The following is an 18203-nucleotide window of genomic DNA, read 5'->3' as shown; positions in this document are numbered from 1 at the left end:
TTCCCTGTGTGGTCCACTTAAGTATCGTATCTGCCTTGAAAAAAAATGAATAAACGGCGTGGATAAAAACCATGCATCAAGGTGGTCCCCAAAAGCCCTGGGGTCAGGACGAAATCCGCTTCCGTGTGAGAGGTGGTTCAAACTGATGAATGGATTATTTTTGTCACACGTGTGGAAGTCAGCGCATGCATCGGGCGTAGACCCTTCACTCGTTCTTCGCGCGAATCGCCGGCATCACTTGAGGATCTCAACTCTCTTTTAGCGGGGAAAATATCCCGGCGGCGACCGGATAGATCCGTTTGCTCCCGATATTTCCTATAAATACCCACACCCGTCACCCCTCCCCTCATTCTCCCTCTCTATCTCTCAGCTTCTCGTGGGTAAGAATCCATTCCTTTTTTTCGAAATATTTATTTATTTTTATTTATTTAGGAATTTTCTTCCTCTCTCACATCTCACGTGAGAGGAAGTTAGATTGATAGGTTTGCTTTTATTAGATTAAGATCCTCTGGATAAATCGGAATGTAGATTTGGTCATTTTCCATTGGGAATTTCGATTTCATGATCGATGATGACCATTTGTTTCCGATGCTGTCGGTCTCATTGATCTCTAGGTTTTGAGTTGAGATCCCTCGCCTTGTTGCCGATCTTTGTATTTTTCTTATTCTCCAAAGAAGAAAGATCTCTAGGCGATTGGAGATTCTCCTGTAATTCGAACTAGTGGAATCTGAAGACCGATGCAGGTTTTGAGTCTATTTTCCTGGGGTTTGAAATTTGATTGGTCTCAATCAGGCGGTTTTATTGTGGAATTGGTGGTTATTTGTTATTGCTATATTCGTGCAGATGAGACTCTTGAGATGGGGTCGTTTTGTGATCTTTACTTTGAATCGATGCATGGTTATTTCTGCCTTGGAATTTTGATGGTTGTTGTGTAAAATGATAGTATTGACAATCTGAAAGGTCTGATTTGGTATATTGGATGATTGTTGCTTGTACGATTGTATATTTGATTTATCTTTTGGTCAGAGGTCTTGCGATAGCTTCATAAGCTATAAATTTACAAATCTTTTATGTGCATGGTGGTTGTATTCATATTACGGCTAGTTGCGTTGGAAATCTTTTCTTGTCTGTGCTTATTTTTGGGGTTTGATTCTTTTTTCCTTTTTCTGAAACTAGTTCCAACTAATCTTCTTTGGTAGTCATGGCAATGATTGCTGTAACCCAGCTTCTTCCTGGTTTTTTTTGGTAGGCGTTTTTTTAAAGTGTGATTTTAAGAATTTTCTTTTGCACAAAAAAAAGAAAAAGAAAAAAGAGAGCAAGGACAGGTATACAAATGGACATTGTTGCTAGGTGCTTTAATATGTGGTTTTAGATTTTGTGCACAGGATATGAATAAGGATGATCTTTCAAAAAATAAATCAACCCAGCTTCTTCCTGGTATTTTTTGTTAGGCGTTTTTTAAAGTGTGATTTTTAGAATTTTCTTTTGCACAAAAAAAAAGAGAGCAAGGACAGGTATACAAATGGACATTGTTGCTAGGTGCTTTAATATGTGGTTTTAGACTTTGTTTACAGGATATGAATAAGGATGATCTTTCCAAAAAAAAATAAAATCAATAAAAATGAATAAGGATGGATTCAGACTGGAATTGGGAGGAGTTGGTATACAAATGTGGACATGTGTTGTATCTGATGCATGGGCATTTGAAGAGACTGACTGTTGAACTGCGCAAATGCTTTATTTTCTCTTTTCCAAGATATGATATATGGTGAATTGAAATTAAGTATATGCATGGGTCTTTCATACCTGACTAGACGTGTTTAGCTAATAGAAGTGTATCCATGTATCCTAAGTGCTATTGTATCTGCTGGGTCTTTCATACAGGTCGAGATGCTTTAGCTAATAGAAGTGTATCTCTTTACCTTAGGCACTATCAGTATCTACCCGAGTCTCTTGTACTTGTTTGGTCGTGTTATATAAGTGTATTTATGTATCTTAGGTTGCAGGGGCATTTTCACACTGGGCTCAAGTGGGGTGGCTTATGGGATGTGGGGCCACACTCGAGGTGGGCGGCCCGTGTGAGGCGAGACACATATGATGTGAGACCATATGATGTAGGGCCCACGAGGGAGTTCGGTCGAGTACCTAACCCATGTGAAGTGGGGCTTGGGTTATGAGATAAAGGGATTGATTTGCCACACTCTATCATTTCGAGCTTTTAGAGCAAGTGGTTAATGCGGGGGCATTTTCACACTGGGCTCGAGTGGGGTCACCTGTGGGATGCAGGGGCACACTCGCGGTGGGTGACCCATGTGATTTGGGGCCCACGGGGGAGGTCTCGTGTTCGAGACTCCTCACCAGGGGTTATTAATGCGCATTTCACACCGGGCTCGAGTGGGATAGCCTGTGGGATGCGGGGATCCACTCGGGGTGTGCGGCCCATGTGATTTGGGGCCCACGAAGGGGGTTCGGCCGAGGTCCTAAAACCCATGAGATGTGGGGCATGGGCTATGAGATAAATGGATTAATTCGCCATACTCTAATAGTTCGAGCTTTTAGAGCAAGTGGTTAATTGTCCTGCATCAAATTGGTATCAGAGTGGGAGGTCTCGTGTTCGAGACTCCTCACCGGGGGTGATTAATGCGGGGGCATTTTCACACTGGGCTCGAGTGGGGTCACCTGTGGGATGCAGGGGCACACTCGCGGTGGGTGACCCATGTGATTTGGGGCCCACGGGGGAGGTCTCGTGTTCGAGACTCCTCACTAGGGGTTATTAATGCACATTTCACACCGGGCTCGAGTGGGGTAGCCCGTGGGATGCGGGGATACACTCGGGGTGGGCGGCCCATGTGATTTGGGGCCCACGAAGGGGGTTCGGCCGAGGTCGTAAAACCCATGAGATGTGGGGCTTGGGCTATGAGATAAATGGATTAATTCGCCATACTCTAACAGTTCGAGCTTTTAGAGCAAGTGGTTAATTGTCCTGCATCAAAGTGGTTAGTTGTCCTCATCAAAGTGGTATCAGAGCGGGATGTCTTGTGTTTGAGACTCCTTACCGGTGGTAATTAATGCAGAGACGTTTTCACATAGGGATCGAGTGGGGTGGCTTGTGGGATGTGGGGGGCATACTCGGGGTGGATGGTCTTTTGTTCGAGACTTCTTACCGGTGGTAATTAATGCAGAAACGTTTTCACATCGGGATCGAGTGGGGTGGCCTGTGGGATGTGGGGGGCACACTTGGGGTGGACGGCTTGTGTGAGGTAGATGATGCAGGTGACTCATGTGAGGCGAGACCCATGTGATGTGGGGCCCACGAGGGGGGTTCGGCTGAGGTCCTAACCCATGGGAAGTGGGGCTTGGGCTACCAGTTTGAGCTTTTAAAGCAAGTGGTTAGTTGTCCTGCATCATAGGTGCTATCAATACCCAACACTTCAATAGTCAGTGTCTAATGAACTACTCAAAAATCATAGGTGTTATCACTACCCAACACTTCAATAGTCAGTGTCTGCTGAGCTACTCAAAATATAATGTAATGTTCCATGCCTTATGCAAAATATTTGGAAACATAGGCTGCTATCAAATAATTTGCAGAAGGCTTCCTCAGACTTTATCTATAGACCTCAATGCACCATTGGATATGATATTCATGTGAAATGGATAAACATTCATTCGGCTGGCTGTTTTGTTGTGGAGTTTCTTTGGGGGCATCTAGAAAGGTCCATTTTGGGCCCGAATTGCCATCTTAACTCCATGTCAGAATTGAAGCTATGCAAATGGTGAACTAGATGGAGCAGAGCGCATCTGTCCTGAAAGGGGAATCACACCCAAACGTACCCCAAATTACTAGGCATGATTTGCTTTGTAATGCAATTCGGTTATCAAATCAGTGAGATTTCTAAACCTGAATCAGTGAGACCGTAATGCCTCCCCATTACTTCCACAAACTGGACCTCCAATCCCTGTAGGGTCAGGGTTGCCCAAAAGAACACCCATCAAAATAACTTTAAGAAAACAAGGGGGGAGGGGACTTCATCTAGCCATCCCTCTATCTGAGGGGAACCACATGACAAAACCTCTGCGCACTTGTGACACACCAAATCGGAGGAGTGGCCTCTGAAATTTGGATTTGCGCTGGCCTGCTCCTGTAACATAGAACAAGTCCACTTCATCACAGCTTTAGAAGACTGAGTCCCTCTGAAAATCCTGTGGCCACGTTTGATTCATATAGCCCATAAAGTGCAATCTTGCACCATCTGCCATAACCTTTGACCTAAAAGGCCCCGAGACCTTGCCCTCCCGCTAGTAACTACATCTAGATGGAGTACTCTATTCTATTTACAAGGATTTGACCAATTTGTAATAACGTAAAAAGAATAAAAATAAATCTAGAAAATCATTCCCAAAATCTTTAGAGAATCTTCAGAACCAGCAACCATATCATCAAATGAGCATTCTATCTTCCAAAAATAGTGAATCTAGTATCTAAAATTTAGCCCTAAACACTAGTAGCAAACAACCCAAAATTCAATATTCAATGGATGTTGGGCCCTGTGGGGGGCAGTGAGCCTACATCACTTTGGTCTGATAATCTGTTAGATAGGATGGCTGGGAACATTTTTTCTTACTAATTAGTAGACCATTTCATCTGTTTTTAGTATTGTACTCCTCTTTTGCTTTGCAATAGCTTGTTTTATCTCTTTTGCCAGATGCCAGTTGATATTTGATTCTTATCTTTGGAATGGCCCCTTGCTGGTTATTAGAGGCCCATGCCCAGTTGATATTTGATTCTTATCTTTGGAATGGCCCCTTGCTGGTTATTAGAGGCCCATGCTTATATATTTAGTGAAGCTAGCGAAGTGTTAGTTAGAACTAATTAGTTAAGTAAATAATCATCATGGCAAATAGTAAGGGCTCGTTTGGCACCTTGGATTTTAATCGTTTGGCACCTTGGATTTTAAATCCCGTGGAATCTAGTAGATTTTGCAACCTGTGGTGTTGAGTGGAATTTGCAAATTAGCTTTGAGATGGGAAAGCAAAAAAGGCTCTTTTGAGATATTCTGAAATCCAAATCCCTCAAAATCCTACCTACAACACCCCCTGCCCAAAAGAGAAAAAAAAGAAAGAAAACAATCCCCACAAATCCCTCTAAATCCATGCTGCCAAACAAGCCCTAAGTTAATGAAATGAGTTCACTTTTCTCATCCATTATGAAAATAGTAACTTTTTCTTGGCACACACAATCTCATGAAGACAAGGGTGAGAACAACTTTTAAAGATACAGGGAATGCTTCTTTGTTGCACTTGCCTATGTTTTAGTGTACAAGGCTGGAACTCTCTGTTTCTGAGTTTATTATTATTATTTTTATTCCCTACTTCTGATGGCTTCTGCAGTTCAAAAAGCTTCACAATCAGGATTTTAATTTTCAGGAGAATGGAAAAGTTGTTCCAATCCCCATTCGCCTGAACTCTGTTACAGATATTCAGCTGAACTAAGATAATTGTACAGGCATGTCATTTTTCTACAGCTTCAATGTTTTTGGCAGCATGTGCATGTGCCCATCTTGGTGATGTAGTTAGTGTCTTTATTTTTAAAAAAAATTGTTTTCTTTACCCCTAATAGGCTTATTTACTCTGTGTTATCCTGCAGCAATGTTAAGCATTTGGAAACGAAGTGAGGTCGCCATCATTTTGAAGGCCTGAGTGCTGTTCACCTGCGTCATTGGCATGTCATAGGCCTTCTGGTTCAAAAGTGAACCAGGAAGAGCACCACGAAAATCTTTTCAGCCACAGGTTTAGTTCGTATGCATTTGCATAAGATATGGGTTGTCGAGGGAAGCCATTCCTTGATCTCAATGAACCCCCTGCTGAAGAGGAAGAAGAGAGCAGCGTTGTCCTGTGTCCGCAGAAAATTATTCCTTCTTCAAACCCTTTACCCCTTGATTTGTTTGCATCATCAGAAGGTCATCCGAGGATAGTCAATAATCATGCATTCTCACATGCATCTTCTGTCTCAGGCTTTCAGCCTTTTGTTAGGATCAAAGCAGTGCATCGTTCCAAAGCGCATGTTACACAGAGGGCAGATGATTCAAATAATGATGCCTCATCATCCGTGGTAGGAAATAGTGAAGAAAATAAAGTAACACAGCTGGCGACTTCTGGCACTTCAGGTACTCAAGTGGTTGAAAGAGAAGAAGGGGAATGGTCTGATATGGAGGGTACTGCTGAAGCAGCATTAGGGAGCAGCGTGAGTGGAAAGCAAGAAGGAAATGTCATGGTTAATGGTGAATCTGGACTGAAGGAAGGTTCAGATGAAAGAAATCTTTTTAGTTCAGGAAAGGCGTCTGCAACTATTTCTCATGATGTTGGGCCAACTGATAGTAACAAGAAGGAAGTTGTGGATGTCATCACGGATGAGAATAGTCATGCATCTTTGGGATCAGAGCCGGATCCAAGTGCTAGTGATGGCAAAACTTCAGATGGTAATATTAAAGGAGAAGTACCTACAGATGGGACTGATGAATCTTTCATGAAACAAAAAGAGATAAAAGGGGTTGAAGCTAGTCATGCACTTAAGTGTGCGAATAATCTTGGAAAGAGGCATAAGCTTGACCAGCACAAGGAAGCAATGCTAGGGAAAAAGCGGAACAGACAGACTGTGTTTCTTAATTTGGAGGATGTTAAACAAGCTGGCCCTATTAAGAGTCCTGCCCCGAGGAGGCAAACTTATTCGTCACCTATGACCACACGTACAGTGAAGGAAATTCGTACTATTCCTGCCCCAGCTGAACGTACTGGAGAAAGGCAAGGGCAGCAGCCTGTAACAAAGGATCAGAAGCAACCTGATACATTCTGCAATGAAGGAAGTTCTTCCCTGGAGTTTCATGACCAGAAGTCCGAATCCGATGGTGATATCAATCCAGGACTCCAGCCTCGTTCTAAGAAGTTAAACAATGGGAGTGATTTTTCTGCAGAAGTATATCCACCTCCAATTCCAAGACAAGGGTCATGGAAGCCCACAGACTCAAGGCAGCTCAGGAATCAGCAGCCCACGAATAGGAAAGTGGCTGTGGCTGGTCAAAACAGGGAATCTCCAGATACGAAAACAGTAATCAAGAAGTATCCTCCCTCCAAGAAGCAAACTGCGAACATCACACAATATCAAGACACATCAGTGGAACGTCTTCTCCGGGAAGTGACCAATGATAAATTCTGGCAGCAGACAGGTTTGGCATTTGTTTGTGACTTCTGTTCATTTTTTCGTTATTGCAATTTGTAGCTGGATACTATACATGCTGAGTTCTATATTATTCATTTCTTGTCAAGCCTGAATTATGCACATATCCCTTTTGTTGTGGTTGCTTGGTACAGTGACTACTGTATGCATTATTTATTTATTTATTTTTATGTAGTTTGGATCATTGTTACCCAGGTGATGTCAGTCTTTGCAGTTAAAATTGATATATCAAACGTTGCACAACACCCATTGAGTCGGATGCGTCTACGGACTGTTGACAGAAAGCAAAGCTTACATATTAAATTGCAGGCTGCAATGTGACACTAGGGAAAATCATGAATTGTTTTCTCGTGGCAGAACAATTATAGACAACGCTCCATGACAGAAAGCCAGATTAAGACATTCGTGAAGCATAGTGTTCATCCCTCTGAAGTATGAGGTGTAAACTTTTAATGTTGCACACTAATAGTTTTTTTATTAAAATAACAGGAGAAATTTGGAAAATAGTTAATATAAATATAAAAAACAACAATGGATCTAATGTGATATTGTTGCTCATATTATTTCACTAAAATCATTGAAAATATTAACCAAGTTCTAGTGAAAAAATAGCAAGATGTAACAAATCATTCATCATGGAAGCCTCATCCCAGCTAATTGGGGTTGGCTACATGAATCTTGTTCCGCCCTTCTACTCTATCAAGGGCCATAACTTCAGTTAGACCATAGGTGTTATCGAGTCTTTTGTTACTACTTCCACTTATGTCCTTTTGGGCCTTTCTTCTTAATCCTAGGTAGTTTATTTCTTTCCTTCATTTTGTCTTTTTCTTCTTTCTTTTCATCTTGTTCCTCTTCTTCTTCCTCTCAACTCTATGAGTTTTATTCTTATAATCTATTTCAACAAGTGGTGTTTCCTTTCTTCCTTTACTATTTTTTTTTTTTTTACGTTCCTCTTTTATATCATCTTTCCTTCCCTACACAACAACTTCTTATTAACTCTTTTCTCTTCACCTTTCATTCTTCCTTTGGTTTTGAGAGTTGTGAGTCCCTTTCCTCATTGACTTTGTTGTAATTCATGAGAGGGGGTGCCTTGCAGTTGGCATTTTTAGGGTTTTGAATTATGTATTGCTGGATTTGAAGCCCCTTTGTTGATTGGTTGAAGTTTTTGGTGATCCGGTCATGTGTTGCCAGATTTGAACCCTCTTTAATGTGTGGCTGAAGCCCATTCTGATTTTTCCGATGTCTGGCTAGAGGCATTTGACTGGATTATCTCTTGCTGTATGTAGAGCTGTACATGAGCCAAGCTAGCTCGAAAAGCTCGCTCGGCTTGGCTCAATCTAACTCGGCTTGAACAACGACTCGAGGCAAGCCCAAGCTTCATATGACCCAACTTATTTTGAAAACGAGTCGAGGTCAAGCATAGTGGAGCTTGACTCCGGCTCGGATCGAAGCTCAAGCTTGGCTCGACTCGAATATATATTATATTTAAAAATAATAAAAGTTAAAACCCTACCTTACCCGTCCGTCCCTTTCTTACCCTTTTTTCCTTACTCAACCTGTCGCGCCTGAGCTCCTCTCTCTCTCTCTCGCTCTCCCCCCCCCCCACTCGCCTGAGCTCGACTCAGCATCTGCTTGGCTCAATGTTTGCCCGACTTGTCTCAGCCATACGGCCTGTACTTGGCCACTTGCCCGAGCTCTCTCTCTCTCTCTCTCTCTCTCTCTCTATGCACCCACAACAACATACCTCTATCCAATATATATATATATATAATTATAATTGAATATTTGATTTAGGGGTTGGGTGGGTGCTGGGTCAAGCTGGGTTTGTGTTAGGGTTGGGTGTTGGGTCGGCTTGACTTTTAATTTGTATTGGGAACAGGCTCGACTCGACTTGAGGTAAGCTCGCCTCGACTCGCTTGCCTCGAAAGGTTTCGCAAACAAGCTAAGCTCCAATGGTAAGCCTGAGGGCGAGCTCGAGGAGAGCACGGACAAGTCAAGCCAAGCTTGGCCTACCTCGACTCAACTTGGCTCAATGTACAACCCTAGTTGTATGATGTGCGCTCTTCTCTTTTCCACTTTCTCCTTCGACAACTTAGCAACTTCTTTGTTTTAGGCTCTCTTTGCCAAGATGTATGCCCTGGATGATATCTTTTCAGGGCAGTTGATCCTACTTATTTATATACCAAGTAGTTGGCCCAAACTCGTTTATGCACTGAATAGTTGGTTCAGTCTTGTTTGAACTGGTTGATTGTCTCGACCTTGGCTTGGACTTGTACTGGGCTTGTTTACTCTGAGCAATTGGCTTAGACTCATTGTTTATATTGGACAGTTGTTCCATTCTTATTTGTTTTGGATAGTTGTCCGAATTAATGATTGTGTTGGCAGTTGGCCCACCCTTGGTTGAGCTAGATAGTTAATTCAGACTCGTTATTTGTATTGGACAATTGGTTAATTCTTATTTGTTCTAGATAGTTGTTTGGACTTGTGATTGTGTTAGGCAATCGGCCTAGCTTTGGTTGAGCTGGATAGTTGATCCAGACCTGTTTGTGCCGGTTGGTTGTTCCGGTAGCTCACATCATCGAAGTTGCAGAAGTGCCTGTTCACTTGAAGGTATTGGTGGTCTTATCACATCCACTTATCATCCGCTCGTCTACCTCTTGTCATTGTCGCACTACTTTTTTATTTTCTGCTTTTACGAAATCTTTTATGTGACTTTCCAAACTCAAGTCCATCTTTTTAGAGAACGTGGGGAGTTTGAGAAGAATTTCTTTCTTTCATAGGTTTGATATGTTAGCGCTTGTTCCAAGTTGGGCCTCATTAAGATGCTCTAGCTCGAGGTTGAGTGTTGAATTAGGCCCATTTGGCCAAGGTCCACATGATAAGGCCCATAGGCCCCATTTACATTTTTACTATTATAGATAAGAGTAGAGGGTTGGGGTTTCAATAAACCATAAGCATCTCATGTTCTTACTATCTCCCCCCACCCCCCCCCCCCCCCCTCTCTCTCTCTCTCTCTCTCATTGTTTCTCTCTTTCATCTTTCTTCTTATTCTCATCCTAACTTCTCATAGGCACTCAAGATTAACACCATGTAGCCGTTTAATAATTACAATAAAATGGCATCTAATAGTCTATTACATAGGTTGATTACAATCAATGAGTTCAAAGATACAGCAAATCATTCGTCATCATCATCATCATCATCTAAGCCTTATCCCAATTAATTGGGGTTTGCTACATGAAACTTGTTCCACCATTCCACTCTATCAAGCACCATACCTTCAGTTATACCATAGGCCATCGAGGCTTTTCCTACTGCCTCCATCCATGTCCTTTTGGGCATTTCTTGCACTTTTAGAGCCTTCAACTTGTGCTAACTTACTCCTAACCAGCATGACCAAACTATCTAAGTCTACTTTGCACATGACCAAACTATCCAAGTTTACTTTTCCTCATCTTATTACCAATTGGCACCACTCCTAAGTTCCTTGAACGAATTCATTTCTAATTTTATCCTTCTTTGTCTTGCCCCTCATTCTCTCAACATCCTCATTTTGGCGACAATCATCCAATGAACATGTTGTTCCTTAATTGCCAACACCCTGTTCTATAAAGCATGACTGGTCTTATAGCCATCCTATGAAATTCCCCTTTCAGTTGGAGTGGTACATGATGATCGCATAAAACTCTAGATATAAATCTGCATGTCTTCCACCTAGCTTGAATTCTGTAGGAAACATCCTTCTTAATCTCTCCACTCATGAATTATTGACCCAAGGTATTGAAAGTAGTCATTTTGGGAAACTTCTTGGTCAACAATCTTCACTAACTCCTCTTTCTCATTCCTATTGTTAATAAAATTGTACTCCATATTCTCCTATTTTAGCCAGACTAAATTTAAATCTGTTAGATTCTAAAGCACCCCTCCATAAATCTAGCTTTGTTTTTACACCCTCCCACATATTGTCAATCGATACCGTGTCATTTGCAAGCAACATACATTAACTTGTTCATAACCAATGCAAAAACGTATGGGCTCAATGCTAACCCCTAGTGCAAGCCTAAAATAATTGGGTACTCACCGGTCTCTCCACTGTTGCTCCTCACATTTGTTACTCCCTCATGCATATCCTTAATCATGACAATATATCCTCTTGAAACTCCTTTATTCCGCAACACCCACTAGATTAATTATCTAGGGACCCTATCATATACTTTCTCTAAGTCAATTGAAAACATTAATTGATTTTTTATTATTTTAGTGAAAAATAGTATAGTGTACTCAACGAGCGTGCTACCTAGGCTAAATAGTATGTAGTCCAGTCCGACGGCTTAGGTGCATGGATTACAAAGATACACCGGCCATCTCTTCTTAAAATCCTTTGCTGGGCTCTGCTGAGTGCACAATTGCACTCATCCTCCCTAACAAGGGATGATCTTGTACAATACTCCCAGAATGTAACCATACGGTCAACATGTTACGAAAACCTTGCATTGGCTCTTCGTCCTCTTTCCTATGTCCATGGGCCCTTCTTTGATAGAATGTCAACATTGATACTCACCTCCATGGGCTTAAGCTTAATCTCAGTTGTGTTATTTTTCTCTCATTTTGCTCAGGGTTTTTTTTTTTTTTAATAATGGGTAGTCATATCCTGGAGATGATGGTGCTAAGCATTTTAGACAATCAATTAAACAAAGGGGCACTGTTCAATGGAGATGCTTTGGAGAATTTCCAATAGGACAATTTACAGTCGTTTCTTCAAAAAGTTGGGAAATAGTGGAGGGAATGCATATAGGTGAATGTACCCTTGGTTCACTCCTCAATCTTTATTTTTGATCATGACCTTTCTCCAACATAACTGATGACCTTGCTATGGTATCTCTTCCGTCACTTCTTGTTACAAAGAATTCGGCCTTCATATTAACAGGAGAGACTTGTAAGTTCATGGGTGTGCAATGGAAAGTTCCCAAAATTCTTTTGGGTGGATAATGAATGTTTTATTGAAAAATGTGAATGGGATTTTACTAATTACCATAGGTATGGTATGTTACTCTGATTTCTCAGGGAGGTGAAGCTGCCCCTCTCATTGCTAGAATTATTTACGAAATGTTATTTGTCAAGCAATGTTGCAACATAGAGTTAGCTCCTTTTATTTTTTATTTTTTTACTTTCGTTTTTTAAATTCAGAGCTAGCTTCAGTTGCTGATGTGGCAAACAGTGTATGGTGTCTTTCCCCTTGAAAATGAAGTTCCTTGTGATTCGGTCAGGGAAGTTTTTACCTTTAATCATTCTCTTAGTGATTCCTTCTTGGATGTGCAAGCATTTATCTGGTGTTTATTTGTATGGCTATTTCCTCTGGATTTCCTGTTCATTAAACATCAATCTTCTGGTTCTATTTCTGAGAGCATATTTTATGGTGTCTATCAAATATTTATTTTGAATGTAAAACAATTATTTCTGGATGTCAGAAGAGACAGACCTCCAGTGTGTCCCTGGACGATTTGAATCCGTAGAAGAGTATGTGAGAGTATTTGAGCCTTTGCTTTTCGAGGAATGTCGGGCACAACTATACAGCACTTGGGAGGAGTTCACGGAGATGGTCTCAAGAGATGCACATGTCATGGTTCGTGTAAAAAGTGTGGAAAGACGAGAAAGAGGTACTTCAATTTGAACATTTTGTTTACTTGATGCATGACAATTGCTGTCGTAAACATGAAATCGAATATTTGGTTTTCCCATGTGGTTCTGACTGCTGAATATTGATCACTTTCTTGCAAACACAATTACTGCGACTCACTGCTTCATAGTTGCCTTTTTTATTTTTTATTTTTAAGTTTAGAGTCTCATTTGCTAAGTACATGAGGTTGAGGTTGTCCTAGGCTCTTTCAAGATTTGCCATGTAATGCAAATGCCTTTGTATAATGTAGGATGGTATGATGTGATAGTTCTGCCGCAGCATGAATGCAAATGGACGTTTAAGGAGGGCGATGTTGCAATTCTTTCAACTCCCCGGCCTGGCGCAGGTTTGTAATTATATTAAGCTGTTTTTGTCTTTCCCAGATCTACAGGCTACATGCTTCTGTTTCTACACTAACAATCTTTGATATGATTTGCCTAGCAGCCAGACCTAAGAAGAATAACAATCATGGTTTGAATGAGGATGATGTGGAGTCTGAAGTTACTGGGCGGGTTGCAGGTACTGTTAGGCGACATTCGCCTATTGATACCCGAGATCCTCTGGGAGCTATTCTTCATTTTTATGTTGGGGATTCTTGTGATTCTAATAGGTAATGTTCTAATTCACTTTCAAGTCCATGTGCGTTTGGTGATAAGTTCCTATGCTTGTCATTGCTGGATGCAGGGCCTGTATCGTTTCATCTCCATTGTTGAGATAGATCGTTGTTGTATTCTTTCCTTTTCTTTTTGCAATAAAATATCCCCTCGAAAAAAAAAAGTCAGTTTTTTACCATTATCTTCTTTCGAAATCTTCATTTTTTACCATTATCTTTTATTGCTTTATTTTAATTTAAGAATTAAACACTGTTTCCATCAATATTTTTCAGCATTCTGTTATCGCAATGCTCTCATTCTAATAGTTTGTTAATACTCGCAGCAAGATAGACGATGATCACATTTTAAGGAAACTCCAGCCTAAGGGAATCTGGTATCTCACTGTGCTTGGATCTCTTGCAACTACACAACGTGAATATATTGCTTTGCATGCATTTCGTCGTCTCAGTTTGCAGGTGACATTCTGGTCCAGGTCTATGAAATGAAGACTTTGTAAAGCTTGTAATTTGTAGTATGAGAATCGAGAAGTGACCATTTACATTTTGTATTTGCAGATGCAAAATGCGATCCTTAAACCCAGTCCAGAGCATTTTCCAAAATATGAAGAGCAGCCTCCTGCAATGCCTGAATGTTTTACACAAAATTTCACTGAATACCTGCATAGAACTTTCAATGGACCTCAATTGTCTGCAATTAAGTGGGCTGCGATGCATACAGCTGCTGGTACCAGCAGCGCTGGCATGACAAAAAGGCAAGATCCTTGGCCTTTTACTCTGGTTCAAGGCCCTCCGGGAACAGGGAAGACACATACAGTGTGGGGAATGCTGAATGTCATCCATCTAGTCCAGTACCAACACTATTATGCTGCACTTCTTAAGAAGCTTGCTCCTGAAAGCCATAAGCAAACGAATGAGAGCAATTTCGAGAGTGTCAGCACAGGATCCATTGATGAAGTCTTGCAGAGTATGGATAATAACCTCTTTCGAATTTTGCCAAAGCTTTGTCCAAAACCTCGAATGCTTGTATGCGCTCCATCGAATGCAGCCACTGATGAATTGCTGGCCCGTGTTCTTGATCGTGGATTCATTGATGGTGAAATGAAAGTATATCGACCTGATGTTGCTCGGGTTGGTGTTGATTCACAAACACGAGCTGCTCAGGCTGTTTCTGTTGAGCGTAGGACTGAACAGCTTTTAGTCAAGGGCCGTGAAGAAATTATTGGTTGGATGCAGCAGTTGAAACTCCATGAAGCTAAGTTCTCACAGCAAATAGCCTGTCTTCAGAGGGAACTCAATGTTGCAGCTGCAGCTGTTCGTTCTCAAGGATCTGTTGGTGTTGATCCTGATGTTCTTGTTGCCCGAGATCATAATCGAGATGCATTGCTGCAAAACCTTGCAGCAGCTGTGGAGGGAAGGGATAAAGTTCTGGTGGAAATCTCCCGCCTTTGCATCTTAGAAGGTAGGTTTCGTTCCGGTAGTAGCTTTAACTTGGAGGAAGCTCGCTCAAACCTTGAAGCCAGTTTTGCGAATGAAGCTGAGATTGTTTTTACAACAGTCTCGAGCAGTGGTCGTAAGTTATTTTCTCGCCTCACTCATGGTTTTGATATGGTTGTTATTGACGAGGCGGCCCAGGCCAGTGAAGTAGCAATTCTCCCTCCTCTTTCTCTTGGCGCTGCGCGATGTGTTCTTGTTGGGGATCCACAGCAGCTTCCTGCAACTGTTATTAGCAAGGCAGCTGGAACTTTATTATACAGTAGAAGTCTTTTCGAGAGGTTCCAACAAGCTGGCTGCCCTACTATGCTGTTATCTGTGCAGTACAGGATGCATCCTCAAATCCGTGATTTCCCGTCTAGGTACTTCTACCAAGGACGTTTGACTGACAGCGAGAGTGTTTCCAATTTGCCTGATGAGGTATACTACAAGGATCCATTGTTGAAACCTTATGTATTTTTTGATGTTACTCACGGGCGAGAATCGCACAGAGGTGGGTCTGTTTCATATCAGAATATTCATGAGGCGCAGTTTTGTGTGCGGTTATATGAGCATCTTCAAAAGACTCTGAAGTCCTGTGGCGGGAAAAAGGTGTCTGTTGGCATAATTACACCATACAAACTACAGCTAAAGTGTCTTCAACGGGAATTTGAGGAGGTTTTAAATTCGGAAGAAGGTAAGGAGATATATATCAACACTGTAGATGCATTTCAGGGCCAGGAACGTGATGTCATAATCATGTCCTGTGTCCGTGCATCAAACCATGGTGTAGGCTTCGTTGCTGATATTCGTCGCATGAATGTCGCTCTCACTCGTGCAAGGAGAGCTTTATGGGTATGGTTCCTGTCCCTTTTCTTTTTCATTTGCATTAAGCATTTTAGTTGGATGATACCAAATTGATGCAAACGCAGAGATAAACTCAATAATTGTGATTTTTTCGGCAGGTCATGGGAAATGCAAATGCTCTTGTGCAATCTGAAGACTGGGCCGCGTTGATTGCTGATGCCAGGTCAAGGAAGTGTTTTGTAGACATGAATTCTATCCCCAAGGACTTCTTGGTTCCGAAGGCTCCTGCTTATGCTCCTCTGCTGGGCAAGGCTCCCTCTAACACGAGGGGAATGAGGATGCCTGGACCGAGGCACAGACATTTGGACATGCTTCCAGAGCCCAAGTCTACAACACAGTCTGAAGATGACGAGAAGTCGAATATGTCGATTTCAAGGAACGGAAGTTACCGTAATTTAAAGGCGTAAACAAAGAATTCCTTGGATGATTCGGAACAAACAGGAGAGAGTTTGAAGATGCCTGGCCATGCGGGTATTTGAAAGAGGTGATATTCTGCTGGGCTTAGAGAAAACCTTGCTTCATGACTAGCTATGCGGGTATTTCAAAGAGGTGATATTCTGCTGGGCTTAAAGAAAACCTTGCTTCATGACTAGCCATTTGGTGATATCCACAGGTTTTCTCTGCACCTTTGGGGGTTTGAGCATCAATTACAAACTACAGCTAGATTCATGTTGACAATATTTGCTTATCAGACTTCTTGAAGCAGCCTGCATGATGACGGAACAACTATCATTTAGCCGTTGCTTGCAGCCTGATGGTGGGGCTACAATGCATTCTTAACCGTGGTAAGTTTGAAATCATGTACCTTACAAAGTTTGCTTGTTGACGTTCTTGGAGGCATCATGAAAGAGTTTGTGAACCCATTTGCTTATGTAATCTTTGACAGGATGTTGGCTAGGATATATGATTGGAACAAGGTTATGGTGGCCAGGAATATAACTGGGCTGAGGAGCTGCCTTCTGTTCTAGAAGATTGTCAAGATGTACCTATATTGCACAGGTCATGCACCAAGCTAGCAAAGTTCCCTACTTATTGGGCCTTGATTCTCATGACCTATTGCAGCTGGCAATGCAGAATTTCTGAGTTTGCCACTTGAGAGTCCTGCATATGTTGCCAAATTGGATAAATCACCAGGAGCACATGCAAGACCCAGCCATCGGAATCTGCAAGTTAGTCATGCTACCAGTAACAGGTGTCGTCCTTTCTATTGCTTGTCTTGTTTGAGCGTCAAGAAATACTGAAGTGATTCGTGCAAGGAGATATTTAAGAAGTGAATTGTCATGGATGTGCTAGATCTGGGTTGTACACTGGGTGGGGCCCTGTGTAAACATGTCTTCCAAAAGCTAAGCTGGTCCAATCTTCAGGTGCGATGGCATGATTATGGAGTGTAAGGCCATTGGTGACTGTCTGACAGCCATTTTTCTTGTACAAGTGGGTCCGACCTGATGAGCTGATTGGCTTGAGGTACACACACACACACACACACACAACAAAATGATTGGCCCTGATTTGCACCTCTTCAGATTCACCTCTTCAGTCTCTCCTTGCATGAATCACTCCTGCTCCCCTCATAAGCTCAAGCATTGTATATGAATTGGTAAGCATTGCCATCGACTCCATAACCCACTACAACTGCAGCCTTGGCGACAATGTTAACCTGGATTGCAGTACAAGTTTGCTTGGACTCGTTTGCTTCTGAATGACTTAACTCTGTACATGCTTAGGAGTTAGGATGCATGCATAGATGCATTAGGGATGAAAGCAATGTTCAAAAATCTTTTAAGATTATATAAATTCTTGGGCTGTCGGAAGTAGAGGGCTGGATGCGAATGCAATCCTCGAAAAGCTAATCTCAAGTCTGTAGGATACAGGATCGTTTCAAAAAAAAAAAAAAACCTCTGTAAGATACAGGAGAGTAGAAGAAAACTGTAGGGGGATGTCTGTGGCATCACTCTTCCGTTGTATTGTACATTAGCATCATAGTAATTGAATTCTTTCTTATGCCTTCATTTCCTTTCTATGCTTTCATTTCCTTCATGAGCTTAGTTCCAATTGGGTGAAAGGAAAGTAGATCAGATTTGTCTAATTCTATTTTGATGTATTATCTATCAACATGGAATCCAAGGAATTGCCTGCACAATAGCCTTTTTTTATTAAAATTTTTTTAATTCTGTCATCCATCCATCTTATCATATTAGGATGTGCCAGTGTAATAATCATCATCTCTTTCAATTTCTATTTCCTTTCTATCAATGTTGCCTGTCTGCCAGAAGAGACGGCCTCAACAAAGAAAAAGTTGCGGAGGTTTTTCAGCAAGAAATCCTAGAGTATGTTGTTTGGTC

General features: G+C 41.7%; 1 protein-coding gene across 3 annotated transcripts; it reads left to right on the top strand.

The window, feature by feature from the left end:
* The first annotated feature begins 222 nt into the window (after positions 1-222).
* On the top strand, positions 223-17870 carry LOC131242237 (uncharacterized ATP-dependent helicase C29A10.10c-like). 3 transcript variants are annotated; one of them, XM_058240756.1, is made up of 11 exons: positions 223-380; positions 5392-5564; positions 5648-7223; positions 12703-12891; positions 13162-13257; positions 13353-13521; positions 13848-13980; positions 14080-15849; positions 15960-16345; positions 16554-16646; positions 16748-17870. In XM_058240756.1, exons 3-9 carry the CDS (start codon positions 5819-5821, stop codon positions 16266-16268), a joined length of 4071 nt encoding a protein of 1356 aa, XP_058096739.1. In that variant the 5' UTR covers positions 223-380; positions 5392-5564; positions 5648-5818; the 3' UTR covers positions 16269-16345; positions 16554-16646; positions 16748-17870. The 3 variants fall into 3 exon arrangements, with proteins under 3 accessions (XP_058096739.1, XP_058096738.1, XP_058096737.1); XM_058240755.1 differs by having other exon boundaries at positions 16411-16646; XM_058240754.1 differs by having other exon boundaries at positions 15960-16646.
* The last annotated feature ends 333 nt before the right edge of the window (positions 17871-18203 follow it).

The sequence above is a fragment of the Magnolia sinica genome, chromosome 4 (genome assembly GCF_029962835.1).
Source record: "Magnolia sinica isolate HGM2019 chromosome 4, MsV1, whole genome shotgun sequence".
In the NCBI taxonomy this organism is placed as follows: domain Eukaryota; kingdom Viridiplantae; phylum Streptophyta; class Magnoliopsida; order Magnoliales; family Magnoliaceae; genus Magnolia; species Magnolia sinica.
This window is presented reverse-complemented; position numbering and strand designations above follow the sequence as displayed.